The 20741-nt window shown below is 30.6% G+C and overlaps 1 protein-coding gene across 4 annotated transcripts; it reads right to left on the bottom strand.

Annotated features, from left to right (window-relative positions):
* Positions 1–5925: 5925 nt before the first annotated feature.
* On the bottom strand, positions 5926–14987 carry LOC129895171 (B3 domain-containing protein Os01g0905400-like). Of its 4 annotated transcripts, XM_055970847.1 has the most exons (7): positions 14862–14987; positions 14361–14447; positions 14023–14182; positions 11353–12178; positions 8802–8879; positions 8534–8658; positions 5926–6512 (listed from the first exon to the last, which is right to left on the bottom strand). In XM_055970847.1, the coding sequence occupies exons 3-7, from the start codon at positions 14137–14139 to the stop codon at positions 6270–6272; spliced, it is 1389 nt and encodes a 462-aa protein (XP_055826822.1). In that variant the 5' UTR covers positions 14140–14182; positions 14361–14447; positions 14862–14987; the 3' UTR covers positions 5926–6269. The 4 variants fall into 4 exon arrangements, with proteins under 4 accessions (XP_055826822.1, XP_055826823.1, XP_055826821.1 ...); XM_055970848.1 differs by lacking the exon at positions 14361–14447; XM_055970846.1 differs by lacking the exon at positions 14862–14987 and having other exon boundaries at positions 14361–14784.
* Between the last annotated feature and the right edge of the window lie 5754 nt (positions 14988–20741).

The following is a 20741-nucleotide window of genomic DNA, read 5'->3' as shown; positions in this document are numbered from 1 at the left end:
TCCGTTTCTTTCCCGGATTAATTTAAATATTTCCCTCCGTTTTTTCCAACAGATTTTTGAAAGGTTGCAACCTTGTCCGAAAAGTTGCAAACCTTTTCTCAACAGACAAATCTTTTCCCAACAGGTGCCTCTTCTTAAAAGGTGCAAACAGTCTATATATATGTCTCTTAATCCTCAGAATGTTCCATACGAAATTCTGAATATATACCATCTTCTTCTTCTTTCTGCACTTCCTAAAACTCGTGTGAAATACAGCCATCAAGTGGGTCGAAGTCATCAAAGATTTGCAGTACCTCTACTTTGGTGAGTAAATCGTTCTATCCTAGGAGGAAAGATTCCAAAACCTCGGATACTTTGAGGGGAATAATTTCCTTAAGGACACACTGTGCAGTCAGTGGGCTCAATTTTGTTCTTGCATTAAATTTCCAGATTCTGTGTTTTATTATTTTTAGTTGTTATTACTGTTTTAATATTTTTCAATACAGTTTACTAACATGGACTACATTTTGTTTTTTCAGTGTGCCTAATAGCCTCCATGAAGTCGCTCTTTTTCAGAGTCCGACGCTTGTATTCCTGGGCGTAAAGCCAGGAACGAAAGCTGAGCTCCTGAATGAAGATCTCACATGCCTTAGCAAATGAGATGGGTGCTTCGTCAGATATTATACGGATATCCTTGTCGGATTTCATGATTTTCTTAATGCGGAAAATGGGAAGTTTGTGGATCTTAAAATTGTCAATCTGCTCAACTTCCTGGCGCTGGGAAGTCCAAAACATCTGCAACTACTTGGACTGCTGTTGTAGTAGGTGGCCATACAACTGCCCATCGGACTGAGCAGTCGTAGCCGCTGCCGACTGGTCAGAGTTGCTTTCCATTGGCGTTATGGACGAGGTATGCAGAAGAGAGGAATAGCATATGACTTGTTATAGATGTGCTCTGTGTATATAGAAGGGGAAATAAAACCTTTAGTTTGGATGGCTGTTAATTATTATTAATTTAAATAAAATATTTATTTTGATTATTATTTAAATTTTATTATATTGCATAGTTTAAATTCATTATTCAATAACAATAAAAAGTTTCATTTTATGTAATAATCGATTTGGTGTGATCACATTGTTAGCTTAATATTTTATTTTAATTTTATCTTTACTTATTATTTAACTAGTTTTGATGCACCTGAGTTGCACATGAATACCAAACCATGTAGTTTACTATTTTTTTAAAATAATGCCAATATTATTAAATAAAAAATTTAAGTAAATATTATAAATAGAGTAATAAAGTGTAAATTTCATTTAATAACGGACTTGTTACAGTTGTGCTCTCTACATATGGAGGGGAAAAAAACTTAGTTTGGATAGTTGTTAAGTACTATTAGTTTAAATAAAGTGTTTGTTTTGATTGTTATTTAAATTTTATTATATTGTATCGTTTAAATTCACTCTTCAGTACTAATAAAAAGTTTCATTTTGTGTTATAATTGATTTGGTGCGATTACGTTGTTAGCTTAATATTTTATTTTCATTTTATCTTTACTTATCATTTAACTAGTTTTGATGCACTTGAATTGCACGTGAATATCAAACCACGTAGTCTACTATTTTTTAAAATAATGTCAATATTATTAAATCAAAAATTTAAGTAAACATTGTGAATAAAAAAAAAGTATAAGTTCCTATTAATAATGAATACAAACTTTTTTATGATTATTAATTGTGTATACGAAAGTTGTGAAATCAATATCCCAAAACATCCATATCTATTTATAATATAAAGTTTAGAAATAGATTATGTGAGGTGGTTTCACTAGCAATATTTTCTAAGTTCACATATAGAGAGGAATAGTAGAGGACTTGTTGCAGCTGTGCTCTGTGTATATGCAGAGGAAAAAAAAAACTTCTTTGGATGGTTGTTACCTGTTTATTGTATTGTACCGTAAGTTTAAATATAATATTTTGTTTTGATTGTTAATTAAATTTTATTATATTATATTATTTAAATTCATTATTAGATAACGATAAAAGGTTTCATTTTGTGTAATAGTCAATTTGGTGTGATCACGTAATTAGCTTAATATTTTATTCTCATTTTTTCTTGACTTATTATTTAATAATAATATTTTATCATTTATCATATCTTTTAATAGTAGCTTTACCTTGAACTCTATTTTTTTATAGGTTTGTCATTCAAATTGTTGATGTGTGATATAATGTAATAATAGAGAACGATATAATCTATCCGAATTTTATATTCATTAAAATAATAAAATACAATAAAATACAATATAATATATTATAAAATAATACGTAACAACCATTTAGATTTTTCAAATATTCTAATAAAGATACAAGCGATGATGCTTGAAGTACGGTATAACTGTGGTAGGCAAATGAGGGAATGAAGACTCATACACTTTAACGGAAAAGGGTTTAAAATGTTATTAATTATTAGTAATGATTTTAAAATGTATTTTTTGCAACAGTTGAATTAAATTTGTCTCTTTTTTCATTTATTGAATCAAAAATATTTTTAATTTATTAAAAATGATTAAAATGTATCCCCCTTAATATATTATAAATAACTCAACAATTATTTTTAATGTTAATTATATATGTCACTAATGATTTAATCGTACTTTGACAATTATTTAGACTTAATTTAATTTGTAAAATTTGTTTTGAAAAGTTCTTGACTGTTTGTCTATCTAATTTAAGTATTTGTTTTAAATAAATAAAATATATGAACTAACCTGAATATATATTATTTAAGAATATTTTATTATGTAAATATGTCCATAAAAAGAATTTTTTTGTTATCAATTTTTGTTGAGCTTTTTTTCTTTTAAAATATTTCTTTAGAAAGAATGTAAATGCAGTATTATTTAATATAAATTATACAATAATCTAAGTAGCTTTAAACACAAAAATTGTTAAGTGATTGGGAAAATAAAAATATATAACTAAGATACTAATAGTTGCAAAATAAATTAGAAAGCTAAACTCAACTTATTCGAACCTGAAGGCTAACACAGATCGAGAAATAGAAGAAGACTGATAGAGATCGTTTGATTGGAAAGAAGTTATTTCAGAAATAATTATTTGGGGATTAATTATTCAGGAATAAATTATCCATCATATAAATGTGATAACTTATTTCATCAATATAGTATAAATAATGAATATATTATTCTAAATATGATATCAAAATTTTATTTTTGAATTATTTATTTTTATCTCTTATGCCGAATAAAAGAGTTCAAACTTTGAACTTTGCTTTATCTATACAGAGAGAGAAACTACGGATTAGGCTTCTTTGCACATGACAAATTTGGATAGTAGCTTTTCTTGAATTTTTGTCTTTATTTATGGACTGTATTTTTTATTTTTATTGTGCGTTCACACGAGTTTTCTTTTTCCAATCTTCATCTTTCTCATTTTTTCCATTTTCAAAAGGAAAAATCACTTGTGTGTTCACACACGTGTGCATATCTCTTTTTCCTATTTTTCTCATTTGTTTACATTCCTATTTTTATAAACTAGTTTAGAATATGTGTATTATACGTATGTGTCACATTAATAATATAAAATAAATAAATTACTCAAAGAATATAATTATTTATTAATTTAATAATTTAATTTATGAAAAGTTATTAAATTCAATGAGTGTCTATATATGCGTTAATTTAAATATTTTTTATATTGATTATGACCTCTCAAACTCCCAACACACCTCATATCCACTTTCAACCCATACCTCCATTGCCCTCATCACACCATCCAACATTCTTACCTCTAAATTTCTGTCTTCCATAGTAATTATCTAAATTAGCTAGAACTTAGTCTAATTGTTTTTTGAAAAATATTCCTCAAGAGATAGAGAAATATACTCACCTTAGGCATTGTGATCCAAGGTTAGAACCATAAGATGACATCTTTTTAAGATGAGCCACAAAACAGATGTAAGAGCAACATCAATAGAGTCCAACAATAAGTTTGGAACATAACAGTTGAGTGCAACCACAAAATCTTAAAGTTCAGAGGAATTCGATGGAATAATTGAATTTTCACAAATTCATACTCGAACTTCTAAATCTACCCCTTCACAGACATACAAATCATGAACAAAAAATATATATGCAATCAGGAGTAACAATATTTGGACTTAAAATTGATTAAAAAGAGTAGATAAATGGTGAACTCTATATTTGTTCGTGTACACCAAAAAATGTTATATTTATCCTTTATCGATCGTCATACTTTTTCAATAATTTTTTTTTTTTGATATTCAACTTTGGACACATATTTGTCCTTGAATCCTTGATTTTTTTCATCCCCACCCTTATTATCTGATATGGCGTCTACATGAAAGAAAAAAAAATCTCCCAATTGTAGCTTTGATCACAATTAAAACTCAACCCTCTCAACCTAGAAAATATCCAACTCAATAAACATATATTAATCCAACTCCTAATATTACACACTAAATATCACTTCAATGACCCTCAATAAAGACTGCTTTCAATTTGAATATTCTATAAGAGAACTATTCTGTGTAACGATCAATTTCATGTAATCACATCGTTATCTTAATATTTTCTTCTCATTTTATGTTTACTTATTATTTAATTATTCTATTTTATCATTTACCTTATTTTTTCATAGTAGTTCTATTCATACCGTACTTTTTTTTGTAGGTTTATCATTCAAATTATGAATATGTTATACTATGTAACGACAAAAAACGATACAATTTATCCAAACATAATATTCATCAAAATTATATAATACGATAAAACATTACGTAACAATCATCCGAACAAAGTATAAGTCGACGATAGAATTAGGACAACCATGTATTGTTGAGTTAGTTGAAGAGTATTACTGAGAAATAAGTGGAAGACAATATAATATCTAGCTCTTCTTTTGAAGAATACACTACATATAAAAAATATAATAAATTCTACACTAAAAAGGATTCTCCGCTTAGAAGAAAAACTAACTAAATTCCTAATATTAAAAAATAATTCGCCCACTTCCATAAAATTTTATTAGGTTTAGGACTTCTTGTTACTCACAAATTAAAAATTTACGCAACACAGTATTTTGAAAATCTCTAATATTTACACCAGCTTTTGTTTGTATTTTGTTAGGACTTTTACTACGTTATTTTTCTGTTAGGACTCCCACTACAGTTATTTTGCAAAAATAAGGCATTTTTTACTTTGCCAAACCCCAAAATCACGAAAATTTTCTTTTCTAAAAAATTCACGATAGTTTTTTATTTTCCAAAAATTACATATTATTATTGTTTATGTATAATAATGAAAAAATGGTGAATGACAAAAATCTATTTGAGAGTCTGTCTATGTATAATTAAGATTCCTTAATTTTTAAAATATATTTTTCTCTTACCATATATTGCAGGATTTCTTAATTATTAATTCTCCTTATACCTTTCATCATATGTTTTAGGATTCTGTACCTTAAAATATTATAAATATAATTATTTTTTTAAAAAAGTAAAAAGATGATTTTGTCTAAAAAAGATACTTTAATGAAGGGCAATAACTTCAAACAAAATTAAAACCAAATATTTATCTAACATTAATAATATACATAACAGTGATCAAAAAATACTATTCGAACTTCATTCGAATAGCTTTTTCGAGAATCACTGGGCGAGCATAATAAAAAAAAATTAGTGGTCCACAGCTATATCCTCGCTAACAATTTATCTATCTAAGTTTTAGGTTGAACAAATCAAATCCTCTTTGTGCTCAAAGGGACTCTCAAATACTTGAATGGTAAGCTATGAAAATCTCATATTGATTATGTTTACTAACACCTTTCAGATTTATTGAATTTCCTTTTAGCATTTGCTATCAAATCAAAAGCTTAGGTGAATTCCTGAAAACAAGCATGCAATAATTGAACAGGCATTAAGCATATCAACTTGCATGTTATATAACATACAAATGAAACATGTGCTCTCACATTTCATATTCCATTCCACAAACAGTTTACCATATACAGATGAAATAGATTTTTTTTAAAAAAAGTATTCACAGAATAATCCAAGAGTTAGTGCCATCATATATGACTCAGCCAGGCAACAGCTAAATGTTGCTCAAAAACAATTAATGAGAAACTGGCATAGCTCCTTTCTTTCATTCCTCTTGTAACTGCTTAAGGTAAACAGCTCCAAGTAGTTCTTCCGCATCTTACTTTTGGACTTTCAAGTAGTTCTTTCGCATCTTACTTTTGGACTTTCAGAGTTTGCGTACATCAAATATGCGTCTCGGCTGATTTACAAGTTGAAAAAGGCATTCATCTCCTGGATTCAGGCCATAAACTGCAGTAACTTGTTTCCATCCACATGTCAAAACATTAAAACCTGATCTGCAATGATAAAAGGTAGGCCAGATTCTTTTATCCGGTCCTCGGAGATAAATAATTATCCTTCCTTGCTTTGCCCTTTGCAGAAAATATTTTTGCCAGGATTCTGGTAATTCCTGCATAAGATATAAAGGGGGTTGAGATTCAACGAGAGAAAAAAGGGATAAACAAACTGGGAACAAAGAGAATTTCAGCCAAGTGCAAGCAATTAATTGCAACATAGAGACTAGATTCTCTACGCAACATGCCTGAAATCAGACGAGAAAAGAACGACCAGGGTGGTCAGGTGATTAAAAAATGGAACTTAGTACCAGCAATCTAATGTAAGTGCTGCTTCACATGGTGTCCAGATGATGAAAGTACTAGAACTCTCCAAAAACAATGTAAATTGCAGGTCTTGCTTCACGAAAAAATTAGTGCTCCTTTTCCTATATGATATCTTCCTCTTTAGATTATAAATCAAAGAATCAAAATATCTTATTTCCAAAGAGCATACATAAGAGTTGATGGAAATCAGCCAGTTGCTTTGATGAAAAGAAGTATAACAAAGAGAGGTCATACTAACCAATTGATTCATCTATTTCGAGAAAATCATACCTCATAATTATTCAAGGACATCCGCAATAAGAAAACACACTTATAGGCTTTAGAATTAAAGAAACAGTGTCCTGCATCACAGGCTCTAAACTTGAAACATAATTATATTTGATAAAAGTATGAATAATAAGTTATTGTGTGTCCCATATGATTCCGAGATGCCTATTTTAAACAAATTAGAGCCGCAAAAAAGACAAAGGTTTTATCCAAATCAGGTGAACACGTATTTTTTCTTTTCAACTTCTGAGTTACAAAGTAATCAGCACTTTACTTCAATCTTCAGAATTTTCAAAAAACAGTTTCTAGTGTTGAGCCTGAAGGCGTCCTCGAAAGACATTATTCCCTCTATAACATCTTATTAAATGCAAAAGTTTGATGAAAAGAACGTTAAAATGCATGCATCTTCAGCGGTAAACTCAAGACACATATAAACTCGAGCAGTGTACAAGCCAGTATTGATAAATATTCATATAGAATTCATGGTGGCATACCTCTATTAGGAGTTAATGAAGTTTGAGAAGCTAAGGAGATGGCGAGATGCAAGACAATGTTGCTGACCTTCAATGGAAAATCAACAAGATGCTCATCGTGGAAGAGGAGCCCAAGAAATTGTGACTAGGAGTGGGCTAAGCACACGTATTTCATGGTCCAAGTCCAAGCTCGAGAGGATGAAGATTTGGGCCCATATGGAGCCCAAAAAGAACTTGAAAGCAAGCCAAAGTTAGGCTGAATAACACGCCCAAAGGGTCTGGAAATTATGCTCAAAAGGGCTGATATTTGGCTTGTAGGTTTTTGGTCCAAAAATTGCCACTTCCTTATGTTGTTAGGTAATTTTGTGAAGTGTGACATCAATTTTACATGTTTTCCTAGTTTAACTTTACCTAGTTTAAAGTTTTCTAGTTAAGGTTTTACTACTTATTATTTCCATAAAATTAAAGTTTGAATCTCATGATGTCTAGGAGAGGGGTGCATGATTTGCCCCTACATATAGAGTTCTTTAAGTTTTTCGGACACAACATTGTTATCAATATTATTGAGAGATTTTTTTATTTACAGCTTACACTACCTGGGATATTTTTTGATAAAGTACACTACTTGGTTTTATCTTACGATCTTATAAGAATGATTCTTTTAAGAGGTAAGATTATATTCTTTGCTTTATTTTTATGGTTCTTACTCGATTAATTGAAGAAGGCCATTGATTTTATACAAATTATTGTCCTTAATTGTTCAATTAGGGGGTCTAGATTACTTTCATCTAAGTTCTTGAATTAAATCTGCTAGTAAATATGATTAGCTCAAATCCACTAATTAGGTCTACTACAAGCAATTCAGGTTTCTGGTAATTACTTTTGAGATGTGGAATTTTTTTTCTCGAATATCGCCTATCTTCTTTTCTAGTCTTTAATCTTCGTATTTTTCGCTCCAGCATTATGTTATTGTTTTTCGAACCTGATTCTTATCAAGATCATATCAAATAGTAGAAAATTGCAGTCCACCAACAAAATGATGGAGGGAATGATATTTAAACAAGGTTTACCAGAAAATCCCGGCCATCGATCTCCAGCAAACATGAATAGCTCACTGCATTAAGGGATGGTGTGTCTCCTGAATCAGCAGGCTCACTTTTGATGACTTTTTCATTACCATTTGCGTACTCTCCTCCTTAATCATGTACATAACAAACAGCAAGAAGATGCTTAAAGGCAGTTCAAAGCAAAACACCAACATGCTATGGGCAGTTATGAAAAAGGAAACCAGATTAAATAAGTCGAGAAGATATATAAGAATGATTTAAAAAAGCTTACTGTGTATTGCTCTAGCAGGAGAAAATGCTTCTGTTGTTATCTCCTCAAATTCTTTCTTCACTAGTCTTGCTTCCCTAGCTTCATGTGGCAAAAACATTTACCGATGTAAAATCCTTTAAAGTCACAAGATAAGGATCATGTCTACTAGCCAAAATTTGATCAGGCCAAAATTAAAACCAACAATTTCATGTCAAAAGCTCTTAATTCCTACTTCGCAATTTAAGCAACCCAGCAAGGAAAGGAGAGCGTGATTGCTTAAGCGGCGTAAGTCACATCTGTCTCCTTAATGGATGGCCAAAATTGTGATTCCCTTTATACATCCAGTAGCAATTGCTTCCTCTCGGCACTGGTCTTAAGCTTATCCCTGCTGGATTGGAGCCAGAATTGAATTGATTCTAAGCTCATGCAAAGCCTCGGTGACTCGTTAAGGTGTGCTACTGAAAATACACCCCTTTCTTCTCCAAAAGAGAATAACAGCAAGAGAAAGTGAAACTTTTAGAAACCACCTTAGTACCAACATAATCGTACCTCAGCCTAAAGAATACCACTTTTTACCTATATCATCTTCACCTCCAATCCAGGCCAAAAAGGGTGATGCAAGAGATGCACTTTGGATATGTGATTGAATTCAGTATGGGTAACAGTTTTGCTTCTACTTTGAAAACAGAAAGATGGTCACCTAGGGATGAAAGAAGAAGGATGTAAGCTGGTGAAGGGGAGTGGTGTAGCCTCAGGGGCTTGTATTGGGAACATGTGATAGGGAAGGCTCGTCTTTTGGGATGGAAGGAGTAGGGGCCATTCAAAGGCCAATGTCCTATACGGAGGACATGATCAGTACAACCAATAGAGTAGGAATCACAAGTTAGCTCATATATTGGAAACTCTCAAGTGTGAAACCTAAAATTTCAAATGGAATAATTGATCTTCATATTCCAAAATGAACAAGAAGTCCAGTACTAGAACGAATTTCAATCGTAATTTCAAAATGGATAAGACAAAAAACCTAAAGATGATTGTTAACAACATTCAAAAGACCTCTACAGTTTTGAATCACACGAAATAAGAGAAGATCCTTAATTCTTGAGATTTATATCGTAGGACATAATCATTAAGAATATTCTACCCAATCTTGTTATGATTCTTTTGACTTTCAACACAACCACTCAAACTCAAAGTGGGCTTTATTACTGCTTAGTTTGAAAACAAGATATATACTCAAACACCATTTGAATAGCAATCGTCAGCAAGAAAAGGGTGGTGAAGTCTTTCCCAGTGAAAATCATCAGTGATTTTACAGCCATAAAACAACAAGTTCTTCTACACCAAAAAGAGGTATTGGGATGAAAATCTTTGGAACATCATGGACTTAGATTTAACTGATAGTTGAAGAGTAACTGAAAAAGTTGCTGAACTAATGACTGGAAAAGTTGCTATAAGAATAGACTGAATAGAGGTGGAGCCAACCGGAACGGACCAAAAATAAGTTAGGCATTGTTAAAACAAATATCAAGAAGAAACACAGTACCTCTTGAACGATTGCCAAAAATGAACTGATGCTACTGAGACAGTCATCGGAAAGAGGAGTTGTGCAACAGGGCATGTCACCAAAAAGAGGTAAAAATAGTAAAACTCAAAAGGAAAATGTTGGCAAAATCGGCAGTGTGAGAGCTGGTAGTGAAAGCTACTTAAGTCTCAACCAAGATCATGAATATTCTGTTACCCAGTTAAAAAAACTTTCAATGAAATGGGACGTCAATATATAAGAGAGCTCTGTATATAAGTTAAGGCAAGTTTCTTGAGGAATTCCATATTTTTGTGACATCACCATTAAGGATTTTATCATTCACCAGACGATCAAGAAAAACAAATCTTCAACAATAAATAGAAATACAAAATACGCCCACTTGCTCTGAGGGAAGCAATTAATTATGAAATAGATACTGCTGAACGTAGTGTTGAAGACAAATCTTTGAGTCAAATATGAAAGGTAGAAATGACATTTTCACCCAAGGGAACTTGGAAAAATTGTAGAAACTGAGAAAATACATGAGAAATTAGATGGATAGGACAAAAAGATGGAAAAAAAAAGTAGGGTTATACTGATGAGGACTGGGAGAATAGAGTAAATTAGTTTTTGAAGCTGATGATTGAAGAACAAAATTTAGGTATACAATTAATCAACAAAATGAACAAAATGCTTCCATGTGCTCACGAGCCTATAAAGTTGAGCTTTATGGAATCTAACTGCAACCTGAGACTGCATTTTTGTTTAAGAAATTGACCTTGGACCTAACTTAACCCAAAAGCTAGCTCATGAGAAGAGGATTACCCAAGACCATATAAGGAGTCCATGTACCCATCCCACAAACGATGTGGGACTCCAACAATTTGGGCCAGCTCAAGATTAAGGTCAAGCTCAACTGAGTGTCAGCAAAACCAATCTTCAGCTGAGCCCCTCACTGCCTCAAGTATATAGCTGCAATATCCATATTCAAGACAATACAACAAAAACAAACGAATTCAAACAATTTGTTATGAACAAAAAGCTTACCAAACTGAGATGCTTCATTGGATTTCTTATATTTTGGATACGGCAGTGGAATATCCTCTGCTGGACTACTAACCATATTGGTTGCCGTGATTCCAGTCTCAAGCTTTGACAACAGTGCTTCTGAATTCAAGTTGTCGATCTCAACATTTAAATTTGGTTCTGTTAGTGATCTTAAATTGGTTTCAACGTGATTATCCTTTCCAATGTGACCTTTAAAAGGATTGTTAGTTCCTTCTGCAAGAGGTTTGCTTGCTGGCATTTCAAAACTTGACAGATGCAAGCACAACCTGTCATCTCCTTGATCATATTGAGAACTTCTATCAATCATACAAAATGATTCATCCACATCTATAGCTGAATGTACTGATTGTCCCTTCCCAGTGTCAGCATCAATGTTTGTTGCAAAGTTGGCAATACTTGGCTTGTATGCGACCTTTTCAGACTCAGATTCAGCAGATGTTTTACTCTTTTTCTTGATTGAATTTATATCAGTTGTTTGAAACAGCTCAGCCGGGATAGTTGCTTCAGGGTAAGTCCTTGCTCTTTTTCTTCCGTTGCCAATATCACTGCAGGACTTCATCTTTTCACAACCACTTGTTCCAAATATTTGAACAATGAAGTGCTGACCTGGAACATAGTGGAAAACCAAGAAGTCGCCCACATCCAGACCATGGTCTGATGAAAATTTAGGCCATCCCTGCCGGATAGAAAGTGAACCATTATGGTTACACACTGTTACCCTCCATCGCTGTCCATTTGAGTCCTCCAGATAAGTTTCCTGATCAGTCAGGTGTGAAACTGATCGAGCAAACTTTGGGGGGAAATACTGAAAAGAAAATGCAGAAATTAAAACTAAGAAATACCACATATCGACACACAATTCAAATGCAAAGTTAATGAAACAGGTTTGCGATCATATCCTTGGAAGTCTCTTGAGTTCTGGATGGCACAATTATTTATAACACAAATGCCAAAGAGAAGGTTAAGAGTAGCTAATGCATTTATGCAAGATATTTTTCTATTGAAAATAAAGCATGAAAACTGGCCACGTTTTAGTTTCACTACAAATTAAGCTTCACAAACATGTAAATGACACAATACCACAGTTAAGTATATTTCTTTAAGAAGCTTCAAAGGTTAATAAGTGATTTATGATCAACACACTAAAATTTTGACAGGTACTCAAGTATGATCTGAATGGTCATTCCAGAAAAAATGTTGACTTTAATAGATTTAGAGCCCGTTTGGATGGGCTTAAAAAAAGTAACTTTTATATATAAAGTGCTTTTAGAATTTTGAAGTACTGAAAGTTATTTTTATAAATAAGCAGTTGAGTGTTTGGATAAAAGTGTTTATGTTGAAAATAAGTGTTTGAATTTTAAGGTTAAAAGAATAAAAAGGGTAGTTTGAGAATTTAGGTAAAATATAAGGGATATAAAAGTAATTTCCACGGTCAAACAAAATGGCTTTAAGCACTTAGAAAAAAAAAAGTTAGAAATCCTAACTTTTCATTTTTGACTGACTTTAAGAACTTTATGGCTTACAGTTAGTATTAGGCAAACGGGCTCTTACATGATTTTCAAGTAACTAAAAGAAGATACAGAATCACATAGTGATTGATTGGAAAGGTTTGAGAACATGCTCTGCAAAGTGCAAGGGCCGTCTGAGATGAAGAAGGTCCATGGAAACACTATGGATTGCTAAGGGCATCTCCAACCCTACCCTCTATTCTACTCTTCAAATATAGAGTTCTCTATTTTTTCAGACAAACAACTCCAACCCAATTCTCTATTTTACTCTCTAAAAATAAAAAAAATCTTCTCCTCAATATTATATTATTATTTCTATTTCATTTTTATTTTCTTATTTCATAATATAAATCTTTTCTTACTTTTTTTCAAATAATCACCCTATATAATTTTCATGTAATGCCTCTGGCAGAAATGCAAGGTAAGGCTGCGTACCCTGCGCATAGCGGGAGCTTAAGTGCACCGGGCTGCCCTTTTTATAAAATTTTATTTTTTCAAAAAGTAAAATAGAGAGTATGAATAGTAGTTCTCCAAATTTGGAGAACTAATATTCAACTCTCTATAATTGGAGAGTAGAGGGTGAATTGAAGAGTGATTGGAAAGGGCATTCTCTATTTTACTCTCTAAATATAGAGAGTAGATAGTAAAATAGAGAGGGGTTGAAGATGGTCTAAAGTTGCTCATAAGCAGATTTTTTCTTTCTAAAATTTATGAGCGTGAAGCATTTCATTTTTGTGTTAAAGCTCTTTGAAAACTGGAAAGTGTCCTTTTAAATCCTTCAAGCAGAGTGATTTTAAGTAATACAACGTATATCTTCTTATTCCTTGGGGGAGTAATATAACGTATACTTAATACACATTGTAGAAGCTATATCCTTTGAAAACAAGATGTTTCGGAACTCATAGGTATTTGGCATGATACATGAATTCCTAAACTTAAATAGATACTGCAAAAATTGACCAACCTATATTGAACAGCTAGTATTGCACTCAGTTTAAGCAAAAGGATGTCACCAACAAATATAAAATTAACTACAAGAATAACTAATTGCAAATATGAGAATCAAAACCAATTATACATTTAAAACAACTAATTTAAACTAAGTCGAGAAAACAAGTGTACACAAGGAATCACACTTTACCAGAACTTGTAAGAAACGTTTGTCAATCATTACTTTAAAGAAAGAAAGAACCCCTTTTCCATGAATCAACAGGCAGTCCTTCTTGCACCCATCACATGCTTCGTTCTCGCATTCCATTTCCTCCCTCCACTAAATATGCTTCCTAAACAACTTCTAAATCCTACAAAGTATATGAAGATATCAGCTAGAAGTTCAAGTTTAGAAAAATAAAGAAAGTAATCATTAATACTCTCCCATTTTATGTAGCATTTTTCCTTTTTAGTCCTTTCTCAAAAATTATATCATCTTAAGGAGTAACAAATTAGGAGTATTTTTACTAAATTACCCTTGATAAATACCTTGAAAAAGAGGCAGGCTCTTAAGTAAGTTCTTGGTTAGGTGAAACAAATGGAACGTTATGCACGGTGCTACACAACAAGTAGAACCTGAAGATGCAGAAAGAGAGGAAAATCGAAATTGCAGGCAGATAATAGCTTGAATGTTGAATAACAATAATTAATTAAAGCAACGTTTTAGTTAACATAACGATGACCGTTCAATTTCTAGGGTAGCGTTTTAGTGAAATAGGCTACATGCATGTTCTGTGGTCAAGTTATGCTTAAGCAAAAATAATAAATGCAGCCGTGATCGATCCTTCCATATTTTATAAGCTAAGGTAGCCCATCAGCCAAATCAGCTATCAGCATGTTTCTACATAACCCCCATTTGAAGATCATGTCTATTACCCATTCAGAGCAGCTAAAAAAACTAAAAAAAAATTATTCCAGTCTGATATACACACCAGGGGAGGAGCAAAAAAGGATAATGAAAAAAAAGATGAAGAGAACAAAAAATTGTACCTTTTTGTTCTTTTTATTTTATCTTAAAACAGAGCAAAGAGTAGAGTGAGAGTTAGTCACTTTGGTTAAAGTAGCAAAGTTTTCACCGTTGCAGCGTCCAAGAAAGCAGCCTTTTTGTGCTTTTTATTTTATCTCTCAGGCGCATTATCATGGACTCAACATCAAATAGGATTATAGTACTAATAATTTCTGCCACACTCAATACACGTGTGCCAATTTTATTTGCGAGTGTTCCACACATAAAAGTTGTGAAATCTTAAATTAAAATAATAATAATAGTATATACATATATAGTATATATTAAGAAAATATCCTTAAACTATTCCATTTTAAATGAATTTTTGAGGCAGTGTGTATATAATAAGAAAAAAAATTCAATAACATAATTTGAACCATATTGGTATTTAAAATGTACTTAAACTATTTAAAATAAACAAAAATGTCCTTTGTTTATAGTTTGGTCCAAAAATACTTTTGTCGTCAATACTTTAATTTAGAAATGTCTTTATTGGTATTTAATAGATCAAAAAGGCTCTTTTTCAAATAAATATATTATTTATTTTCTTTTTGAACATATTTTTTCTAATAATATTTCTTTTATTAGCCAATATTTATTCTACTTCAATTAAAAAAAATTAAAATATTTTTTATTTTCTTATAATTCTTTTAATCGTTATTTGAACAAAAATTAATGATGAATTTATTATGATCTTATATATAGGACATATATTATCCGTTAAAACTTAGAGTGCATGAAATTATTCCTCTTTACTTGATAAAGTGAGATTACAAAAAATAAAATAATTTCCTACATTTTTATTACTTAAAGTGGTTTAAAATGAAAGAAAATAAGAATAAATTTCCTTAAAAGTAACGTTTATAAGGAACAAGATTTGTTTTTTAATATATATATTCGAAAAAGGGCATTTTTGACCCATTTTGTTCATTTCAAATAGTTTAAGGTCATTTTGACCATTTTTCCTAAATATAACTTTACATTTTTATTACTTAAAGTGATTTAAAAAGAAAGAAAATAAGAATAAATTTCCTTAAAAGTAACGTTTATAAGGAACAAGAATTGTTTTTTAATATATATATTCGAAAAAAGGCATTTTTGACCCATTTTGTAACAATAGGGCATTTTTGACCTATTAAATAACAATAAGGGCATTTTTGGATCAAAGTATTGACGGCAAAGACAATTTTTGGACCAAACTATAAACAGAGGGCATTTTTCTTCATTTCAAATAGTTTAAGGTCATTTTGACCCTTTTTTTCTTAAATATAACTTTATAAGTAGTGTGATATATCTCCTAGAAAATATAAACTTCAATAAATGAAAGGACAAATATAGAAAAAGTTTCAAACACCTATCTTGAACTTTGAACAATTCAATTATTTTGAACAATGGAAAATACCTCAAAAATTCACTTAATATGAAATGGAGGAAGTATATATATATATATATATATATATATATTATACTTAATTTATTTCAAAATAAATGATATTTTTAGCTTAAACATACTTCTTAAAATATTACTTACTCCTAAAAAAAATTATAAAGTATTTTATTATTTTATTATGAATCAAATATCTTGATGAAAAAAAACAATAATTCTCGAAGAACCTACTTCAGAGCAATTTCTCCGCCTTCATGGGGTGCAAGGTGTTTTGCTATCCCCATTCTTTTGGTACCAAGAGTGTCTTTCCCACTTCATCTTTTATACAAAATGAAAAAATAAAAACATCACTCATATTGTAACGGATGAAGTATTTATTTTTAAGTTGGAAATATTTTTAAAAATTAGAGTTATGAATGGACATAATATAAATTGAAATTATTTTTTGAATTTGTGAGTAATTTCAATTAAAATTTTGCGCGCAAAAAATATCTGGAAATGAAAAATAAATAATGAAAATTGAAATAAATCTTGTCAAAAGAATATATCATTCAAATTATTTGATCAAATCAAAATTCGAAAAACTTAATTCTCAACATTTTAAGAGCTAGAAAAAAATATTTTTATATACAAGAACAAAAGTATTTCTCTTCCTATCCAATATAAGATAAATTGATTTTATTTAGATTTCATTTACCCTGTATTTTCATATGATTTTCACCCCCCTACCCCCACCCCCACCCCCACTTTGATTTTAAAATCAAACGCCCCCTCAACTTTGGACCATAATCAAACTCCCTTCTTTATCTCATGCATTGTCCATTTTACCCTTGTTATATCACATCTATTTAATATCTCTTTATATTATATATATAATTTACTTTTTAACATAGATATTTATTACTTTTTCTTTAAGTTCTTTAACATTATAAGTAGAATAATATTTTAAAGAATTTATCACAAAATTTAATATTATTCTTATGATCGTTTGTTCAATATAATATGCATTAAGTGTGTGTATATGTATGTTTACATATATATTTTCTTTTCTCGACTATTTTACTTCATGCGTTTCATATTACTTAACTCTTCTTAATATATATGACACCTCTTAAAAAAATTAATTAGAGGTGTATTTTACGAAACAAACATTATTAATAATATTTTAAAACCTTAAATTTGACTATTACTACTTTATGCAGTTATTTAATACTAAGGGTAGAAATAAAAAGATATGAAAAATTTCTTAAATTTCATAAATTGGACAACTAAATTAAAATAACTATTTTTAGAATGAGGGTCAAGTAATATAAATGGCAGTGGGTATTCTCTTCTATATAAATAAACAAGTTTTGATTGAAATTGATAGAGTATTACATAAATTATAATCTAAAATAATTTCAAATCTGAATAATATAATTGTTAAAAATGTGCCCTTAATTAAATTAATTATTTGTATTTTCTACATTGAAATATATTTGTATAGTTATTATTCTCTGCTATTTTCACTTGTATAAATAAATATTAGAGTTTTGATTATTATTAATAAAATTATTTTTTTCATTATGCTAATTTACTTTATTATAGAACATCATTGACTTATTTCTTTATTGGTATTTTTTCACTTTTTTGTCTAAAAATAATGTTTATGCTTTTATGAAAAAAATGTTACATTAAACAAAAAAATAAAAATATCATGATTTCTAAAGAAGTAAAAAAAATTGATAATGAAAAGATATAATAGGTATTTTAAAATTTTAATTAGGATAAAAATGGGAGTTTGAATATTGTTCAAAATTGAGAGAAAATTTGGGGGGGGGGGGTTGACAATGATTTTCGCCCATTTTCATATTCATACTACATCTTAATCTTTAAATCCCAACAAGGCAACAATACCTACCTCATTTAAAGTTGCTTCCCCAGTCCCTACTTCACCATCCCCAATAGAAGTTTGATAGCATAAAAAATTGTCCTTTAAATCTTCATTGTTGAACCCAATTTGTTCTTCATCTCCTTCCTTTAATACTCCGTCCGTCAAATATTGGATGGACATTTTTTATTTTATACGATGATTAAAAAATTATTAATAAATTGATCAACTTTATTATTTTGTGCTTTGTTCATATCGATGCACATAAAAATAAGTTAGAAAAATTATACATAAAGTATAGAAATAGCTAGTATTGAGAATTGTTCATATTCAAAAGGTCATATTAATTGTAGAATAATTAAAATGAATTTTTTTAAATTAATTCTAACCTAATTTAGTGAGTAATTAAGTAATATGAAACAATTATTTTTTAATAAGACACCTACTATCTATTATGGGACAAAGGGAGTATTGTTTTTCTTGGAAAATGGGGAGAGTAAAGAAAGAGATTGGTGAAAACTTGGCCATGTTAAGGGAAGGAGACGGTTGGATGGTGGTGGGGTTGTGGTGGCAAGGTGGTGAAAACTTGAGTCTCTGTTTTAGGTGAATGGCACATGATTTGTTGGTAAAAAAGTATTTGATTAGTATAAATTTTGGGTGATGTAAGTATTTAATGTGAACACCTTTTGTCACGATCCAAACTGGCAATGAGTGACATCCACACTTAACCTTCTAGGTTGGAGAACCAACGATACAACCCCAACTTATATTAACGATTCAACTTATAAACCACGACAATAATGCGGAAGCTCAACCCCAACTAAGTCTGGAAATGTCAAACACCAGAATAAATAAATAACATAATGTGTCCGAAAACTAAAGACACCATGTCATGACCGAGAGAATCCATCACGAGCTAGAAGGATAGCTCATCCTGAAATCTGATGAACTGGAGACTGACTAGAGCTGAGGTCGAGTCGAAGTCGATGGAACACTCGTTGCACTCCACAAAATAAAACAAAGAAAAATACAAGTAGAGGTTAGTACAAGACAATATGTACTGAGTATATATCATCGACCGACTCAAAATAGAAATCAATATGCATAAAGTAGTAGCGGAAAATCAACCATAGCACTTAACAGGTGGCAACCAACAAGATCAAGATCAAGTGACCACACAATGAACAATTACATAACCAATCAACAATATCAAGATCACACATGAGGACTCAGGCCTCCACATCACGCTCTTTTGATAAATAAGTTACCGAAAATTGGGTAGCATTATAGTCATTTTAACTTTTTAAGTTGTTATCCTTTAATATTATCGTGCCGAAATGTGACACCCGATCCAATAATACCGTGTCGGAATGTGACACCCGATCTATATATACCGTGTCAGAACGTGACCCCTGATCAAAATATAATTGATTTATCATTCTTGATTATTACATTCCACTTCATTAGCAATATTTATCAAGCCTTTTTTATTCAAGACATAATTTTTGATAGGAAAGTTTCAAGATTATAGATTTCACGATCTTGGGATTTCAGACCAATCACAAAAATCATATCAACCATTCAAACCACAACAATTAAATGCATAGTAAACTTCACACATTACTCAACAACTATCAATATCTATTAAGAGTCTATCTATGATATAGAATAAACCATAACTTACCTCAATCGAAGAATCAAAGTCAAGCAAGTTAATTCACTAGTGATTTCTCTTTCTTCGGTGCCTCACGTATCCAATATATCAAGTATACAATATTCGTAAGCAAACGAACCCCTAGACACCAATATTATATATATGTTTAACTTAGACTCAATAACCCATCCAAATCTATAATCAAATTCCTAAATTTTGATACCAACTAATACCTCAAGTCGCATATTTTTAAATCTTAAGCAAAGGTTAAGTCTCAATTCCTTCAAATAATATAATACTAATAGCATTTATATAATACAATATACTAGGGGTGGGCGTTCGGTATTCGATTCGGTATTTTCAAAGTTCGGGTTCGATAATTCGGTAATCGGTAATTCAAAGTATATACCAAATACCGAACTTTCAAACTTCGGTTCGGTAATTCGGTAATCGATAAATCAAACTTGGATTCGAGTACGGTATTCGGTAATACCATATTTTTTTAATAGTTAATATACAATAAAAATTTATCCGCATTTAATATTTACATTAACCTAAAGAATACATATCTTAACTTACAATTTTATTACTACACAATAATTAAGTAATATATGCATTTTAACTTGTCGAATATCGAAATCGAAATTGCTCGTAAGCCACATTCTACGGAGGAGAAATGATACATCGTAAACAAAGAGAAAATAATTTATGAATCAATACAGAATAAAAAAAATATTACCATGTAATAAAAATAATGAAAAAGAGTGAAAACAAAAATCTCTAATATATCATATATAATTTTTATACATATGTTTTTCTTTGAATTATCCAAAAACTCTACATCACTGCACTAATTATTAATTAGTTTTTGCAAAGATATGAAAGAGTTGGAATCTTTCGTTTTCAATGTAACTACCAAACAATTTATGTAGATAACTAACATGGGAATCATG

Source organism: Solanum dulcamara, chromosome 7, assembly GCF_947179165.1.
Source record: "Solanum dulcamara chromosome 7, daSolDulc1.2, whole genome shotgun sequence".
NCBI classification, from domain to species: domain Eukaryota; kingdom Viridiplantae; phylum Streptophyta; class Magnoliopsida; order Solanales; family Solanaceae; genus Solanum; species Solanum dulcamara.
The sequence above is the reverse complement of the archived record's forward strand: the minus strand, read 5'-3'. Positions and strand labels throughout refer to the sequence as shown.

Excerpts from the sequence above, each read along its gene's own strand:
- LOC129895171 (XM_055970847.1), bottom strand. The coding sequence starts at position 14,139 with ATGGAATGCGAGAACGAAGCATGTGATGGGTGCAAGAAGGACTGCCTG. Across the intron at positions 8,880-11,352 it reads CAATGAAGCATCTCAGTTTG|CTAGGGAAGCAAGACTAGTG; the intron begins GTAAGCTTTTTG and ends TGCCACATGAAG. Across the intron at positions 6,513-8,533 it reads TCGATGGCCGGGATTTTCTG|GAATTACCAGAATCCTGGCA; the intron begins GTAAACCTTGTT and ends TATCTTATGCAG.